The sequence below is a fragment of the Schistocerca cancellata genome, chromosome 7 (assembly GCF_023864275.1).
Source record: "Schistocerca cancellata isolate TAMUIC-IGC-003103 chromosome 7, iqSchCanc2.1, whole genome shotgun sequence".
Taxonomy (NCBI): domain Eukaryota; kingdom Metazoa; phylum Arthropoda; class Insecta; order Orthoptera; family Acrididae; genus Schistocerca; species Schistocerca cancellata.
The window spans coordinates 279,584,879-279,601,613 of NC_064632.1; the positions used below are offsets into that span (position 1 = coordinate 279,584,879).

Consider the following 16,735-nt stretch of genomic DNA (forward strand, 5'->3'; position numbering starts at 1 on the left):
TATTCAGAAAGAATATGTACAATCTGAATGCCTTGACACAGTGTATTTTTTGGAAAGTGGTCCATACATGAAGGTAGTTACCAGTCCTTTGTGCATTTAATAAAGTTTTTTCTGCTCTGTTCATATAACACTAAGGTTTTTGGTTAGTCTATCTCTACAATAAGATGCAGCTGGCTTAAATATCCAGAAAGGATATGGAAATAACTTAATCCAACAAAAGTAACTGCTTATGGCAACCTTTATACTTTTGGGGAACCCTGCCTCCTTTTCACGAGTTTGTAAATGACTTTTTTCTTAACCTTCCTTAATGTGGCACAAATCAACTCTTCCATCATAACAGTTACCAGCAACAACAGAGTGAAACTGAAATAAGGTTGTGATACATAAGGAATATCAGTCACACATGTTACCTATGTGGATTGCTAGTGTTTGTAACAGAAGCCTCTTTAAGAAATTTAATAGATCTAAAAGGAAAACTTAGCAGCAGAGTGCAAAATCACATGACATTCAAGGCAAAGGTTTTTAGTTGCATGTGAAACATACCTTGAAGAATATACTTTGCTCCTGCTGATCTAAACCAGTTAAAGGGTTCAAAGTTGTACTGAAGTATCACCATTATGTACTACTACTACTACTACTACTACTACTACTACTACTACTACTAAATGCAGCCTGTTTTGTCGGCTTTGGTGAATAATAGTCAGTAAAAACCTTACTAATTTATATGAAGCTGGTATCTGTACAGATACCATTCGTGATCTTGCAGCTCTCTAAGAATGAAATTATAATGAAATCCCAGACCTTTAGCCACTTACAGGTGTTGATAATTAGGTATATTCTGCACACAATTTCTGATCTGTTATTGCCACATTTCCCATGAAATGATATCTTACACACACACACACACACACACACACAAAACTCAGGTCACCAAGCTACAGAATTATTATACAGAAACAAAAAAATATAAATATCAATCTATTTTATTGGGCATTTACATATGATTACACCTTATCACAATCAACATTAAAAATATTAAATGAACATAAATCCATCTGTCACACAGCAAAAAAATAAGCTTAAATGGATAATTCAAAATTTAACCTGACACAGAATAGCCTTAAAAATTGAAATTGTATCATGTGTCATCAGTGAAGAACTAAACATTTTTAAGTGTTGACACATGAACTGCAATCCAACATAATGGGTTACAAATACTCAGTTTAAGAATATAAAACGTTTCTCCAACCACAGTTTTACTTCACTTGGCTCATACTGGAAGGAAATCCTAGGTTTACCACCTGACAGTGGATCAATACTGTGGCTATGGCAATCTCTTCCACAATCACCAACTGAGGAACTGTTTACAGTTTGTACAGAAAATTTGAAAACTGTTTTTCATATCAATCAGGACACTCATTTCTAAAGCACCTCCTTTAAATGTCTCAAAGATAGCTGAAAGACTATCTCTCTGCTTCTCCAGCAAATCAGCGCGCACACACACACACACATGCTAACAATAGCTTGTAAAGGAAATACAAATTCACGTGCACGATGGAATGACATTATACAGCCAATAATTTGGCTCTAGATACATTTATTGATAATTTCACTGGGACACACATACCAGGTCTAATGAATACTACATTTTACCCCACTGAAAAAAATTATATTCACACATATTGGACCTTGTAACGTACAAATAAAGCATTGTTTGACGAGACTAGATTGCAGAATCATGCTGACGAGTGGCACAAGGAATAAAGCAATCACATGATTTATTACAAACATGGTATAGGTGCCAATGGAGGAGTGAAACCATCACTTTTTTCTATCAGAGCTGTTAGCAAAGAGATCTTTTGAAGAAGTACAGGGATAGTTGTTATATGCAACATACAAAACAACAACACATGATATGCCTTTATTTTTTTATAGCTGTAAAGAGTAATGCGGGTTATTTGGTTTTCTTTTTCATTCAAGTTGAAAATGCGAGATCCATTCATGAAGCACTAGCCATTTTCAAGGATTGGAATCCCATCTACTGGGTTACTGATTTCTTATAGTCTGAGATAAATGCAACTGATCAAGCATTTCCTCAGACAAAAGTGTACTTGTGCCTTTTCAGTCAAACAGGTTTGAGGAAGATGGCTGAATATATACCAAATGACACGAAGAGATTTCTGGGCATGTGGCAAGGAATTTCAGAATCACCAACAGAGAATTTACAGATCATACAAAAGAGATAGCGAGGCTTCTCAGAGAAACGAATATGCATCACCGTACGTTTAACAGCAGTGGCTATTGGTACATGAAAAGTGAGTGGAAGCTTATGAGAACAAGGGCAATTTTGATACCATTGACATTACAAGTGGAGTTGAAGCCATGAACAAGATTGTAAACATTTTTTTACTAAAATGGAACACAGATGGGACCTTCAATGGGGCTACTAGGGATATAAGAAATCAATTTCTTCCAAGCCTAATTAGAAAGTACTGTCTGCAGAATTCTGCCATCAAATCATAACAGACATGTTCCACTGTTTTTTCATTTTTTTTTTAAATGAAGTTTGTGAAACATGTCATACAGTGATATGCGCCAGGGAAAGTTGAGTTAACTGCAAGATTAGTGAATGTGAAGTTGGACAATGTTTTGTATGGAGAGTACAATGTTCAAAGACTGTAATTATGTTGTAAGCTTTGCTCTACCAAACTGCGCATGTGAAGATTTTAAGATATATAAATACCCATGCAAGCATTTCTGTGCAATCTTTATTTTCTATCCAGAGTGGGGTTTTGATAAAATACCAGAAAGCTGCAGGAATAGCCCATTAATCTGTCTTCACGAGATGTACAGGTTTGGTTTCAGAAGTGTGTCTGCAGTAATTTCACATGAAGATAGTAGCAATGAGGACACAGTTGAGGAAACACACAGAGCATCACACTGATACCTTAACCATTTCTTTGCAGCAATTTGAAGTGAAGGTGTTGTTCAAACAGGTTTATAATCTCACATACAACTGTATCAACAGTGAAACATTATGAAAAGTACTTGAATCACTCAGCAACTGTGTGCCAGATTTGCAGTTAGCAAACCCTGAAATTTGTGGTCTCCCCACAGCTGTGCCATCAAATTCCCAACAATAATATTAAGTAAGATGCCATTACTTTTACAGGGCCTGGCATAAAGACCCCTCTCATTGTAATGTTCATATATTTGTGCCTTAATGGATAATTAACTACTAAGGAATAGATCACATGGAGGTCATAGCATTCCATTTGAAGGATCAAACAATAAGAGCTATCTAAAAAATACAAATAAGGGAGATCTTTATGCCAAGTTCTGTAAGCAAACTTTGTCACACATTTGAATTTTTAAGTAGCAGTAGTGAAAAATATTTATCTGTGGAAAGTTAATAAGGTAGTTGTACTGACCGTGATTTGTATTTCCTTTACCCAAGCAACAATGTCTACTTCTCATTACAAGAAATTCTTGGATTGTTGAGAAACCTGTCAAAAATTACAATCAAGTTGCAAACATTTATGTGCCACAAATTATGGCAGTTTGATACACACGTGAAATACTACATGGATTGTTTTCCTTCAGGAATACTATCAATCTTCCAAGATATCCTTGGAATATAACAGTCTTGATGCAATCTGGTGTGAATTTTCCCATTGACTGAAGGCCAGAAATCCATCGTAACTGAACCTAACAAATAAATTAACAACAAGTAATTGAGTTATGCAACATGAAGGCAACTGATGCACACGATTTCAAGGCACAATTCCAAAATTTAGTACTCACTTCTTTTAGTGCCCAATGACATTGCTCACCAGCTGCAATGCCCAGAACTACTTTATAACTGAATTTAATAAACATTACTGGTATTCCAGTAACAGTAATTGCTTCTGTGTGGTATCTGCCGTAACTCTGCAAAGTTATTAAGAACATTAGAACCAAGGTGGTAGATATCCAATATGTAGGTAACTGATACACATTAAGCTTCCAAAGCAAATAAAAAAAGTCAATCCTTACTTCATTTGGTCCCAATGGCATTGCTGACCAGATACCATATCAAGGAAACAGCACACTCTTTTGTCAGAGTGATTTAAACCATTAACTTCTCCTGTTTGTGTGTTCGCACTACTTAACAGTGATGTTGCTATTGGCTGACTACATCGCATGTCCTATGCTCTGAATATCCGCTGTCATCAGCTGGCAAGATCATGTGACACGAGCTATGCTTTGGAAAGTAACATGCTGTGTTTGGTGGAATTTGAATTTATATTTTCGTAATGCAAAAATATGCGGCGTGCATGTTGCTGCACATCGAAGATCTTTCCAGAACATGTTCTTTGCCCTGAGTTTTGTTTGCTAAAGTGCCGGGAAATTCTACGCCCAAGTATAAAACATAAATGGGATGCATTTCAAAATCATATGAATAATCTGAATATAATAGAGGGAAACATTCCACGTGGGAAAAATATATCTAAAAACAAAGATGATGAGACTTACCAAACAAAAGCGCTGGCAGGTCGATAGACACACAAACATACACACAAAATTCAAGCTTTCGCAACAATCAGTTGCTTCGTCAGGAAAGAGGGAAGGAGAGGGAAAGACGAAAGGATGTGGTTTTAAGGGAGAGGGTAAGGAGTCATTCCAATCCCAGGAGCGGAAAGACTTACCTTAGGGGGAAAAAAGGACAGGTATACACTCGCGCACACACACACATATCCATCCGCACATACACAGACACAAGCAGACATTTGTAAAGGCAAAGAGTTGAAACTCTTGCAAGCTTGCGCTTAATGCAGCACACAACATGTTGCAGGCTAATGAGGATGCAGGGCTTTCTCAGATCACACTCCCAGTGAGAAGATTCCATAGAGGACAGCAAACTCAGCAGGTGCCATGGACACCAGAAAGATGAGGAGGAGCTGCACCGGGGAAAAAAAAAAAAAAAAAAAAAAAACAAACAAACCTTACCTCCGGTTGGGGGAACTGGCTGTGATCAAAGGAGAGGCACCAGTCAATGCCAGAATGCAGAGTATTACAGGAGGTAGCACATCCAGAGCTCACCCAGGACATTCTGACTTAGTGAGACATTGTGGGGAGGAATCAGATGAGCTCATCAGGGAGGTCACAGTCAATGTTGGCTGCAGAATGACTGTCACACATCAGTGCCAGAAGAAGGCATATTGATCCTTGACAACAAAGTGAAAAGAACAGTGCTGAAAGACAAAGTTGAAGCACGTGTTGGAGCAGCTGAGGAAAGGGTCTACCAACAGCTGGAAACCCGATTCCTCAAGAAGATGATATCTGCACCAAGTGCGACAAAATATGTCAGCGCTGGAACTTAGAGCACTACAAGCTGGCACAGTAACAGGAGGCAACCCGGAGCTTGTCTGGGACAGTGAGGAGGCTTCAGTCACTGCTGCACCACAGAAAGACTGTCACAGATGTGACAGAAGAAGGTGTATCAAACCTTAACAAGAAGATGAGAAGAATAATACTGAACAACAAAGCTGAAGTACTCATCGTAGCTGTGGACAACCTCAAACAACAACTGGAAGCCAGACTTCTTGAGATGATGATGTTCACATTAGGTGCAACAAAATAGGTGAAAACGCTAGCAGAGTTTCAGCCAGGGCTTTTCAAGGTTTTCCCTAGAGCTACCCCTCAAATCCCTCAACGCCCCAAGACTCAAAAACGTCCAAAATAAAAACTTCATTATCAGACACAAGCAGTAATGGAAATATAAAACCCAGTAAATAAAGTTACATGTATTCCCTATGGCTGAAAAGGCGAGATCCAGCACACCTTCAAATAATCTGCCCCCTTCTCTCTCTTTTTTTTTCTTTCAATCAGAAATGCTAGGTGTGCAGTTTGTCAGTGCACCTGATTATGGCAAGGTGGTCATTCTCAGAAATATTGTGCCCGTTGGACACTGACATCCGGCCATTCACCAGTGATCAATTTCATCATGAATTATGCTGGGATAAGTTGAAGAATGACAATTCATTATATTTTCCTAAGTTCTCAGTAGAAAGAATTCCAAATATTTGTTTAAAGATCAACAGTTGTAAAATTATTATTTCCTCATTCAGTTCAGCTGAAAACAAGTCAAATATATCTGTACTCAAGTAATCTCATACATGTGATTCTAATTTTTACCTGTTGACTTTTCTGTTTAAGAAACATGATGGTAACACAGGGTAAAGTAAAGTACATGCCCATTTCAAGCAACACCATTACAAAACGTTATTCTACCAAAAACATTTAAAACAGTTACACATATTACTTAAGGGGAGGCATGCGCGAAATCGACTCAAAAAATCGAAATTTCTTTTATGGTCATTCCAAATGCTTCGTAGTTTTCTTTGTAAAATGAGCTTTGTTTCATGTAAATCTGACGATAATTTTCCGAGTATCCTCAATTTTACAATACGTTGTCAGTCAAGTGCCACACTCGTTTTCGTGTTACTACAGTATTTCGTGCATATGACCTCGTATGCCTCGTGCGTGGTATGTCCTTGACTCCTTGTGATGTTAGTATCTTTGATTTACATATCAATGGTTTTCCACAATGACAATTGAACGTCATTTAACAACAGACGGTTATCGCTTTGTTTTGTTTATTTCCACACGTGAATTGCTGTTGTGATTCATTTCTGCAAAGGAAATGCCGAGAATAAAGAAGTTTTCACCAAAGACAAGATTCAGAGGAAATCAATACACAAGTAATAAAAGCAGCAAACAAAACGAATGTGTGTCTTAACGTACTTCAAACAAGCAACCTGTAAGTGCATCAAGGATGAAGTTGAAAGTAAAACTTGATTCTGTGTTTGTCACATAAACCATCAGAACAGAGAAAACTGTGGAAATATTATAACTGACTTGAAGATACTGAGTGAATTTATCAGTACACATACATGATGTAAGGAGTGTGGTGGCATTGGGTGAGAACAGAAATATTCGCAAGGGTATTGTGAGTCAGCTAGTTTACGAATATGTTAAGTGCAAATATACTGCGGCAACAATGACGTGTAGCTTAGGTCCGACGAGGTTATATGACAATACTATACGCCTTGTATGTGGACTCAGATCAATAGGTAAAGGTATGCAGGCAGGATAGATTTTCTGTGCACTTTTAGACGTTCCTCAGCCTCCCACGCGATTTTCAGTTTATAATAAAGTCATTGGTTCAGCTGTCACTAAGATGCGTAATTTGTCAATGAAAGAAGCAGCTCAGCAAGCGATAAATGAAAACACCGAAGATAATTCCACACACATAACAGCTTGTTATGATGGTTCATGGCAGAAACGAGGCCACACGTCTCTCAGTGGCGTCGTTTCTGTCACATCTTTTGACACTGGAAAAGTTTTAGATGTATAAGTGATGAGTAAGTTTTTCTTTGTTTGTCAAAATGACCCAGGAGCAAAACACATCTGTGAAAAAAATCACAGCGAACCAAGTGGGGGTATGGAGGTGGCTGGAGTACGAAAAATACTTCAGCACTCTGTCATTGTAAGAGGTGTCATGTACACGAAATATTTCGGGGATGGCGACAGTGAAGCATTCCCAAAATTCTGTGAATAGAAGCCATATGGCCCTGACATTTAGATTACAAAACTACAATGCGTAGGGCATGTTCAGAAAGGACTTGGCTCAAGGCTGAGAAAGCTTCTAAAGGAAACGGCAGGAAATAAATTAGAAGATGGAAAAAAACTTGGAGGAAAAGGATGTCTTACAAACTGTGAAATAGACAAGCTGCAAGTTTACTATGGGTTAGTCATAAGAAGGAACTGTAAGGACATGGAAAATATGAGAAGAGCTGTATGGGCAATATTTTTCCATAAAGTATCAAGTGATGGAAACCCACAACACAGCCGTTGCCCAAATAGGCCTGAAACGTGGTGCAAATATAATCGGGCATTATGTCTTGGTGAAAATTATAAACACAAACACTCTTTACCTCTAGCAGTTATGAGTGCAATAAAACCTATATTTCTGTACTTGGCTAGTACTGATGTACTCAAGAAGTGCTTACGTGGAAAAACTCAAAATTTGAATGAAAGTTTGAACTCTGTAATTCGGAATCGCCTACCAAAAACGGTCTTTGTACACTATGAAACTTTAAAATTTGGGGTATTTTACGTTGATTTGTGTTTTAATGATGGAACATCAGGAAAAATTGAGGTACTGGAGAGGATTGGAGTAAATGCAGCTATAAACACTAAACTGGCGTTGCGTAATATCTATTTTTAAAGAATTCGTAAAGTGTACATAGCTGCTCTCAATTGCACAAAAAAGAGAGAAAAAAAAGAAGAGACAAGAATAAAAGAAGGGAGGATGCCTACAATCGAGATGATGCTGAATATGGTGCAGAAAAATATTAATTGTATGTACTGTAACAAAAACTTGTAAACAATATGCTAATAAAACTTTAAACCAAATTTTCTCAAAACAACATTTTTTTTATCCTTTAGGTACCATTATTTGCTGAATGGTTTGTCACAGAACGTTGAACTTTTGTACAGTTGTTCCAAGACAAGAAATGAACAAACACATGAACATTTGGCATTGTGGGTGTATTTCTTTTGAGGTAGGCCAAAAACAATTATAAATTTTATGAAAAAACTAAACCAAATGTTTGAAAAATGTCAAATGGTCTCTACAAATACGATGTGCCTGAATTTGCACTAGATTAAAGCAATTATTACTGAAAATATGCATCCCAAAATTCAAGGTTCAATGTTTAATAGTTTGTTCAGAAACGGTACCTGAATACCTTGGAAATTTGCATTGCAGCATAGGGATGATGGCTTCCACTTGTCTCTCCTTAAATAGAAGTAATGTTCACACTGTTCATGCTTTATATAATTCTTTAGATTTACCATTGAGTAATTCCTTCTGGATAAATGAATATCTGAAATGACTCTATCAAAATAATTCAATAGAACTATGTTGTTTGTCTAGTCTGACATCTCATTATGTCTCACTGTTTGCACTTAGGAAACTGAGAATGAAATTCTTCTGAATGAAGCAACTATGTAATAACATTACAAACCACTTTGAGCATCTCACATTTAACACATGATAACAATTTCACATCATCTTTTAGATTTGTTGCTGTGAAAAAATTGTTTTTTGACATGTTATGTATGTGAATACCATAAATTCTGCATTATACTTGACAGCTACACAACGTTGTCTTCATGTATCACAATTATGATTGACTGCTGAACTCCCATCTTGTCCATTTAAATGGTAATAGCATTACTGACTTGTCCTTGTGCACATGTGCCAATCATAGAATTGTTTTTATGAAAGAGGCAGCTTTTTCCTGCTCATTAACTGTCTGTACCTCTTCTGGTGCTGTTTGTAGAATTCAGCACTTTCTGTCTGTTTTATCATTCTTAAGGTAGCCTTCTGTTCTATTTCTTCCTCCATGATCTGCTGCTTGTTCTGGAGGATTTTTCTTTTCCTCTTGGTTTTTGGAAATGGTATATTGTAGTATTGTGCTAAGATTTCTTGAAAAGCATTGTATTCTTATCTCTTCCCCAAGTTTGAAGAATGTCTGTCCAATGTTTTTTTCTCAACTTTATTGGTACTTGTTTACTGTACTGTGCCCAAAGTTTCATTTTCATTTTTCATGTCACAGACTTAAATATTTATTAGACTGTGTTTCATACACTGAGATGACAAAAGTCATGGGGTAGCGATATGCACATATATAGATGCTAGTAGTATCAACTATAGATGGTATAAAAGGGCAGAGCATTGGCAAAACTGTCGTTTGTACTAGGTGGTTCATGTGTAAAGGTTTCTGACATGATTATGGCCATATGACAGTAATTCTCAGACTTTGGAAGTGGAATAGCAGTTGGAGCCAGACACATAGGAAATTCCATTCCGGAAATAATTAGCGAATTCAATATTCTGAGATCCACAGTTCAAGAGTGTGCCAAGAATACCAACTTTCAGGCATTATCTCTCAAGATGAGAGAATGCAATGTTTGATGGCCTTCATATAAGGACAAACAGGAGTGGCGTTTGAGTAGAATAGTCAGCACTAACATACAAGCACCATTGCATGGAATAACCACAGAAATCAATGTGGGGTATATGATGATTAGGACAATACGGTGAAAGTTGGCATTAATGGGCTATGGTGTGATTGTATGGTTACTTGGTAGTCTCCTGAATATCTTTTTTCCAAGATGCGGAACTCCATTTTGGTAGAGGTTAGTTTTTGTATGATGCATACAGAGTTCTATTTTTTGTCTTGTGTTGTGAGTATATGAATACTATGGTTTCATATATATGAAGGCATGGCAGTGGGAGGATTTGCAATTTTATGAAGAGAGGCTTGCAAGATTTTCTGTGCTTAGCACCTTCTATGATTCTTTTTTGGATTCTAAACAGCTTGATGGTGTTTGAAGAAGATCCCCAGAAAATGACTCCATGCTTCAGGATTGATTGGACGCTTTCATAGTACACACTTTTTAGGCTGTTTATGCTACAGCAGCTGTCTAGGAACCTCATCACATAGCATGATGTGTTCAATTTTTTGCTGAGATTGTCAGTATGAGTTCCTCACCTGACACTATCCTGGATCCGCAGCCCGAGAAACTTCGCCAGGTCAACCCTATTTACAGCTTTGTTTGGCAACTGGATAATTATAGTTTGTAAAACCTTTTCTTTGACGTTATGGAAGTTGATTGCTACAATTTTTCCTTCATTTATGATTACCTCATTGTATGTGAACCATTCTGTTATGCTATCCATTGTCTTTATTATATTTCCTTGAAGTAGGTTATGTTGTTTAGCAGTAATGAGAAAGCTTGTGTCGTCAGCAAACTGTGTGTTGTTTCTAGGTCATTTACATAAACGAGGAACAGTTCTGGCCCCAGTACTGATCCTTGGGGAACACCATATTTCATGTCTTGTAATATGAGTAATGATTTGTCATTTTGTTGTAGTCAATGTGTTGTATTTCCACTATTTGTTTCCATCCACAAAGGTATGACCTGACCCAATCATTAGGTGTGCTCTGATGCCTAGTTGATTTAATTTCTGCAGGAGTGCTTCATAATTAATCATATCAAATGCTTTTGACAAGTTAAGGAATACACCAATGATACATTCGTCACTGTCCGCTTTCTGGTAAGTTTTGGCTTAGGTTCATAGATATCACTGTTGGTTGAGCGGTTCTTCCTAAACCTGTGTAGTTTTGTGGATAGCATTTGATATTTTTTTCCATATGGGCTGTAAGTCTTTTGTGGAAGACCTTCTCTAGAATTTCTGGAGAAGCCAGACAATAGGGCAACTGGCCTATACTTGTCAAGTTCTTCTGTGTTTCTATTTTTATAGATTGGTTTCAATTTTGCAATTTTTATACAAGAAGGGAAAGTACCTGATGCCAGTGAACTATTGTACAACTATGCTAGTGATTTTACAATGAGTTCACTACATCTTTTTATTATTTTATTGGATATACCATCTACTCCTAAGGATTGTTTCGTTTTTAATACTTTCATGATGGTCATGACTTCTTCTTCATTCATTGGGTACAGGTAAAATACGTAGCTGAGCTGTTGATCTTGAGTGGTGATGCTGTTGTATTTTGAATACTTGGAGTAATGTTACTGATTATTTGCTCACTTATGTTTGTAAAATAGCTGCTGAAGGTATTTGCTACTTTTCTTGGCTCTGTTATTTTCTCTCCATCTTGACATAGCATGATATTGGCATTTCTGGTAGTGACATTACCTGTCTGTTGTTTCACAACTTTCCACAATGCTTTGTTCTTGATTCCAGCAGACTGAATGTATAGATCATATGTCTTCATTTTTTCTCCCTTGACAAGCACTAAATTCATCCCCTACATACTGTGTCTTTATAATATCATATAGTTTTATCTTTTTGTTGTTCGAGATCTTTATTCTAGTTGTTACCCAAGATTTGTTTCTATTATTAGACCTCAGTGTATGTTTCTTTATTGGGAACACAGTTTCATAGTAGTTGATAAATATTTCCACAAATCTGTTGACCATTTCATATGTGCCTCCATGCTCATATACTGCATTCCAAGTTTCCTTAGCTAACAGTTGTCTGGAGGTGTCAATATTCTGTTTGTCAGGATTTGTTCTTCATGGACTAATTCTGTTTGATTTATGGTTTTAGGTATTGGTATTGTATGGATAGCAATATACTGCCCGTTATGGTCAATTTATTTATTTATTTACTTAGCATCCTCGTATCTCATCATTATAAAAATGATAAAGGATTTGTCGTACATAGAAAATAGAACACGAAAAGATTTACAATTATATGTCCATAAATAAAATATTATTACATATAACATGACATCAAACACATAACAACATTCATAATATGCTAAATTAGAATAATGAATGAATACAGTTTAGTTTTCAATGAGCATTTTGGGTCATTACGATGAAGGAAATAAGCTACTGTGTATTGAATGCTGGTGATTTAAGTATTCCTTAACACTATAAAAACTCTTGCTAAATAACATTTTTAAGTTCTTTTTTCAATATGTGGAATTTTGGTATACATTTAATTTCCTCTGGTAGTGCACTAAATAAAATTTTGGCTGATAAAGAACACTTTTTTGATATATAGCTTTTGTGTGACTTTCTCTATGAAAGTCGTCTCTATTTCTCGTTTTGTAGTTATGAACTTGAGTGTTTAACGAAGAATGTTCCTGGTGTGCCTTCATAAAACATATACTGTCATAAACATAGATACATGGTAGAATCATGATTTGTATTTCCAGGACTGATGACCTCAGATGTTAAGTCCCATAGTGCTCAGAGCCATTTGAATCAAGCCATTGCATTTCTTTGAAAACTTTTTTACATGATTCTCTGTGCGTCATACCCCTGATTATCCTTATTGCCCTCTTTTGAAGCGCAAATGAGTGTTTGGCCAAACTGGTATTCCCCCAAAATATGATACCATATCTTAGTGTGCTATGTTTGAGTGCAAACTATGAACATAACACTGCATCAACACTACAGGTATTTTTAGTATTCTAAGAACATAACAATACTGACAATTTTTTGTTTAACATTTCTGTGTGTTTCTCCCACATTAAATATTCATCTAAGCATAATCCTAATAATTTAGTATGGGGGAGGGGGTTTCTCTATCTTACACTGAGCTCAGATTGTTTGTTATATGTCTGAAGTTCATCCAAACTGTTTTTTTGTCATTCACTATTAATTTGTTGTTTGTGAACCACATGTTTGCTTCTTCTGTGGCTACTGTGACTCTCTCCAGCAACATAGTTTCATTTGTAGCTTTGACAAACAGACTGGTGTCATCGGCAAACAATACTGTATCAGCTGTTGATATATGGCTTGGCATATCATTCATAAATATTAAGAACAGCAAAGGCCCCTGCAGCACAATATACCTGACTCTTTGGTATGCCGATGAGTAGACTTTACCCGCATGCTGTATCCCTACCTTTTGATACCTATTAGAAAGATAGGATTTGAACCAGTCATATGCTACACCACGAACCCTATAGCACTATAGTTTTCTGAGCAGTAAATTATGGTCAGTGACATCGAATGCCTTAGACAGGTTCATAAACATGCCACAGTTTAATTCATTTTTGTCTACAGAATTTATGATCAGTTTAAAAAGTTATAAATTGCTGAGTCAGTTGACGTATTTTTCCTAAAATCGTTTTGCTCATTAACTAGAATTTGATTTTTATTAAGAAAATGAGACAGTCTTTCATGTATTACCCTTTCAGTTACTTTTGAAAATCTGGATAACAATGATATAGGCCAGTCACCCTTCTTGTAAATAGGCTTGACAATCGATTTCTTTAGTTTTTCTGGGAAGACTCCTGTGCTAAATGACACGTTAATCATGTCAGCATGTGGGGAATCTGTGTATCTTGCACTGTTCTTTAGTACTTTGTCTGGAATCCCGTCACAGCCATATGTCATTTTATTTTTTAACTGATTTAAGCCATTTTGTACCTCTAATGCAGTAACAGGATATAGATACATGGTTTTGTCATTCATTGGTAGTTGCACTCTGGAGCTGAAATCACATCTTCCTTCAATTAGTATTGTTGCGATATTTGTGTAATGTGTGTTGAATATGTTGGCTATCTGTAGTGCGTCCTCAACTGTTTTCCCTTCAGTTTTAATTACAGCAATGACGTTTTTTCTTTTTTGTTTACCTATGCTCCTATTTATTGCCTCCCAGGTTGATTTTATTTTGTTAGTACCTTTCCTAATATATGAGTCATTATTTAGTTTCTTCTATTATAACTTTTTTTATACTTTCCTGTAAGTTTTCACGTATGGTTTTAATGCAACAGTATTTTTTGCAGATTTGTTTAACTTTTGCAGAGTGTCTACAGATTTTTTTATTCCTTGTGTTACCCATGTCTTTGTTTTGGTTTTAATTTTGACTCTTTTAGTAGGAATTGCGATATCATAACAATGCCAGTAACCTTTTAGGAATGAGATATATACTAAGATGGTATGTCTGAAAGAACACATACCATCGGTGACCATGCAGCTCGTTAGAATGAAATTACAATGAAATGAACACTCTTAGCTGCATACAGGCGTTGACATACGTCAACGGGGAAAGATGAAAATGTGTGCCCCGACTGGGACTCGAACCCTGGATCTCCTGCTTACATGGCAGACGCTCTATCCATCTGAGCCACCGAGGCCACAAAGGATAGCGCGACTGCAGGGATTTATCTCTGGCACACCTCCCACGAAACCCACATTCTCAACGTATTGTCCCGCACTACATTCATAGTGCCCCGTCCCACTATACTCATTACTCGCGGCGCGTTGCCGATTCCCGTAAGAGTTCGGGCACTGTTTGTGCATTCGTACAGAGGAAGAAGATGGTCAAGTGGCCGGTGAGCCTTAACTATGTACGAGGGTTGTTTTTTAAGTAAGGGCCGTTCGCGCGTATAGTTCGCGCGGACGCCGCAACAAGCCACCGCGCCACTTGCCGGCATCCTTCCCGTTCACACTGATGCAAGTTGCAGCTCTGTAGCTGCTGTGTACGCATCGCTGTGCTACTTTATAATGTTTACGATTATTGAATCGCCCGCCGCGTGTGAGATACGGTGAGTGATACGTTTTTTGACCGTGAGAAGCCTATCAGCTGTAGAAATTCATCGCCAGTTAACACAAGTTTATGGCTCGAATGCAATGAGTGAAGGTAAAGTGCGTCAATGGGTTAGAGAGTTTAAAAATGGCCGTCAAAACGTCCGTGACAAAGAACGCTCAGGCCGGCCCTCTGTGATCACTGATGACTTGGTGGCTGTAGTCGAAACAAAGATTCGTGAGGACAGAAGATTCACAATTTCCACCCTTTCTTTGGAATTTCCAAAAGTTTCAAGATCGGTTTTGTACAAAATTGTGTCCGAAAACCTAGACTTTAAGAAACTGTGTTCTCGGTGGGTACCCAGACTCCTCATAGAGGACCACAAAGGGAAGAGATTTGCCACTTCATTGGACTTTTTGATTCGTTATGAGGAAGAAGGGGATGACATGTTGAGTCAAATTGTCACTGGGGATGAAACATGGGTATCCCATATCACTCATGTTGGCAGGCAGTGCTTCAATGACGACGATGAAGTGAAAGCGGCCGTGCACTCTTGGCTGTCGGAGCAGGCGGCCGAATTCTTTGAAGAGGGAATTAAAAACTTAGTTGTACAGTATGACAAGTGCTTAAATAAACAAGGCAACTATGTAGAAAAATAGGTAAAAGTGTGTAGAATCAGAAAATAAAAGTTTTTTTACAAAAGTATTTGTATCTTTTCTTAAAAATAAAAACGGCCCTTACTTAAAAAACAACCCTCGTATATACTAAAATGGTATCTCTTCTTTCGGACATGTCACAAGTCACAGGTTGATTCTATGTCCCAAGTTATGTTTTTTAACATGTAATTAAATACCCTTATGCTGTCTTTATTAACAAATCTTTTCTCTCTGTTTTTTTATGTACCACTGGATCCTTAATGGATATATTATATAATGTTAACGTTACTACCTTATGATCCAAGATCCCCGTATCTGTTAGTTCAGTGATATGCTCACACTTATTCTTACTTGCAAATACTTGAACAATTATTGTTTCAGACCCATTTAAACATCTAGTGTCGTCTGTTACTGTTGCCATCATATTGTAAGATAAGAACAGGTTGATCAGTTGTTGTTGTTTACTGCAATAATCCTTTAGTTACGGTTCCAGTCTGGAAGCAGTTTTTCCTGCATTTTGAATATTTGGTCAGTAGTGGTACATTGATTAATTACGGGATAGAGATATGGGGTTGTGCTGCTGACATACATATGAATAGAATATTAACCCTACAGAAAAGAGCGATCAGAATTATCCATGGATTAGGGTATAGAGATTCATGCACGGAAATCTTTGTTCATCATAAATACCTCACAGTCTACTCACTGTATCTTTACAAATTAATTATATTTTTTGTGACACATCAAAACAAAGAAACAAAGTGCTCTGATATGCATGCCTATAATACAAGAAATATAGACTGCTACTACAGACAAAGAACAAAATTAAAATCAACAGACCATATTCCATGCATTAGTGGTCAAATATGGTACAACAGATTACCGAGCTCTATAAGGTGCCACAAAGGGAACTTATTCAAAGTGAAACTGCAACATTTCTTGATTG

At 37.0% G+C, this 16,735-nt stretch overlaps 1 protein-coding gene and 1 non-coding gene across 2 annotated transcripts; both read right to left on the reverse strand.

The window, feature by feature from the left end:
* Positions 1-967: 967 nt before the first annotated feature.
* On the reverse strand, positions 968-4,108 carry LOC126092011 (uncharacterized). Its single transcript, XM_049907391.1, has 3 exons — positions 4,036-4,108; positions 3,805-3,930; positions 968-3,708 (listed from the first exon to the last, which is right to left on the reverse strand). The coding sequence occupies exons 1-3, from the start codon at positions 4,054-4,056 to the stop codon at positions 3,538-3,540; spliced, it is 318 nt and encodes a 105-aa protein (XP_049763348.1). The 5' UTR covers positions 4,057-4,108; the 3' UTR covers positions 968-3,537.
* A 10,559-nt stretch (positions 4,109-14,667) lies between these two features.
* On the reverse strand, positions 14,668-14,741 carry Trnat-ugu (transfer RNA threonine (anticodon UGU)). The gene has a single exon. It is a non-coding gene; the product is annotated as a tRNA-Thr (tRNA).
* Between the last annotated feature and the right edge of the window lie 1,994 nt (positions 14,742-16,735).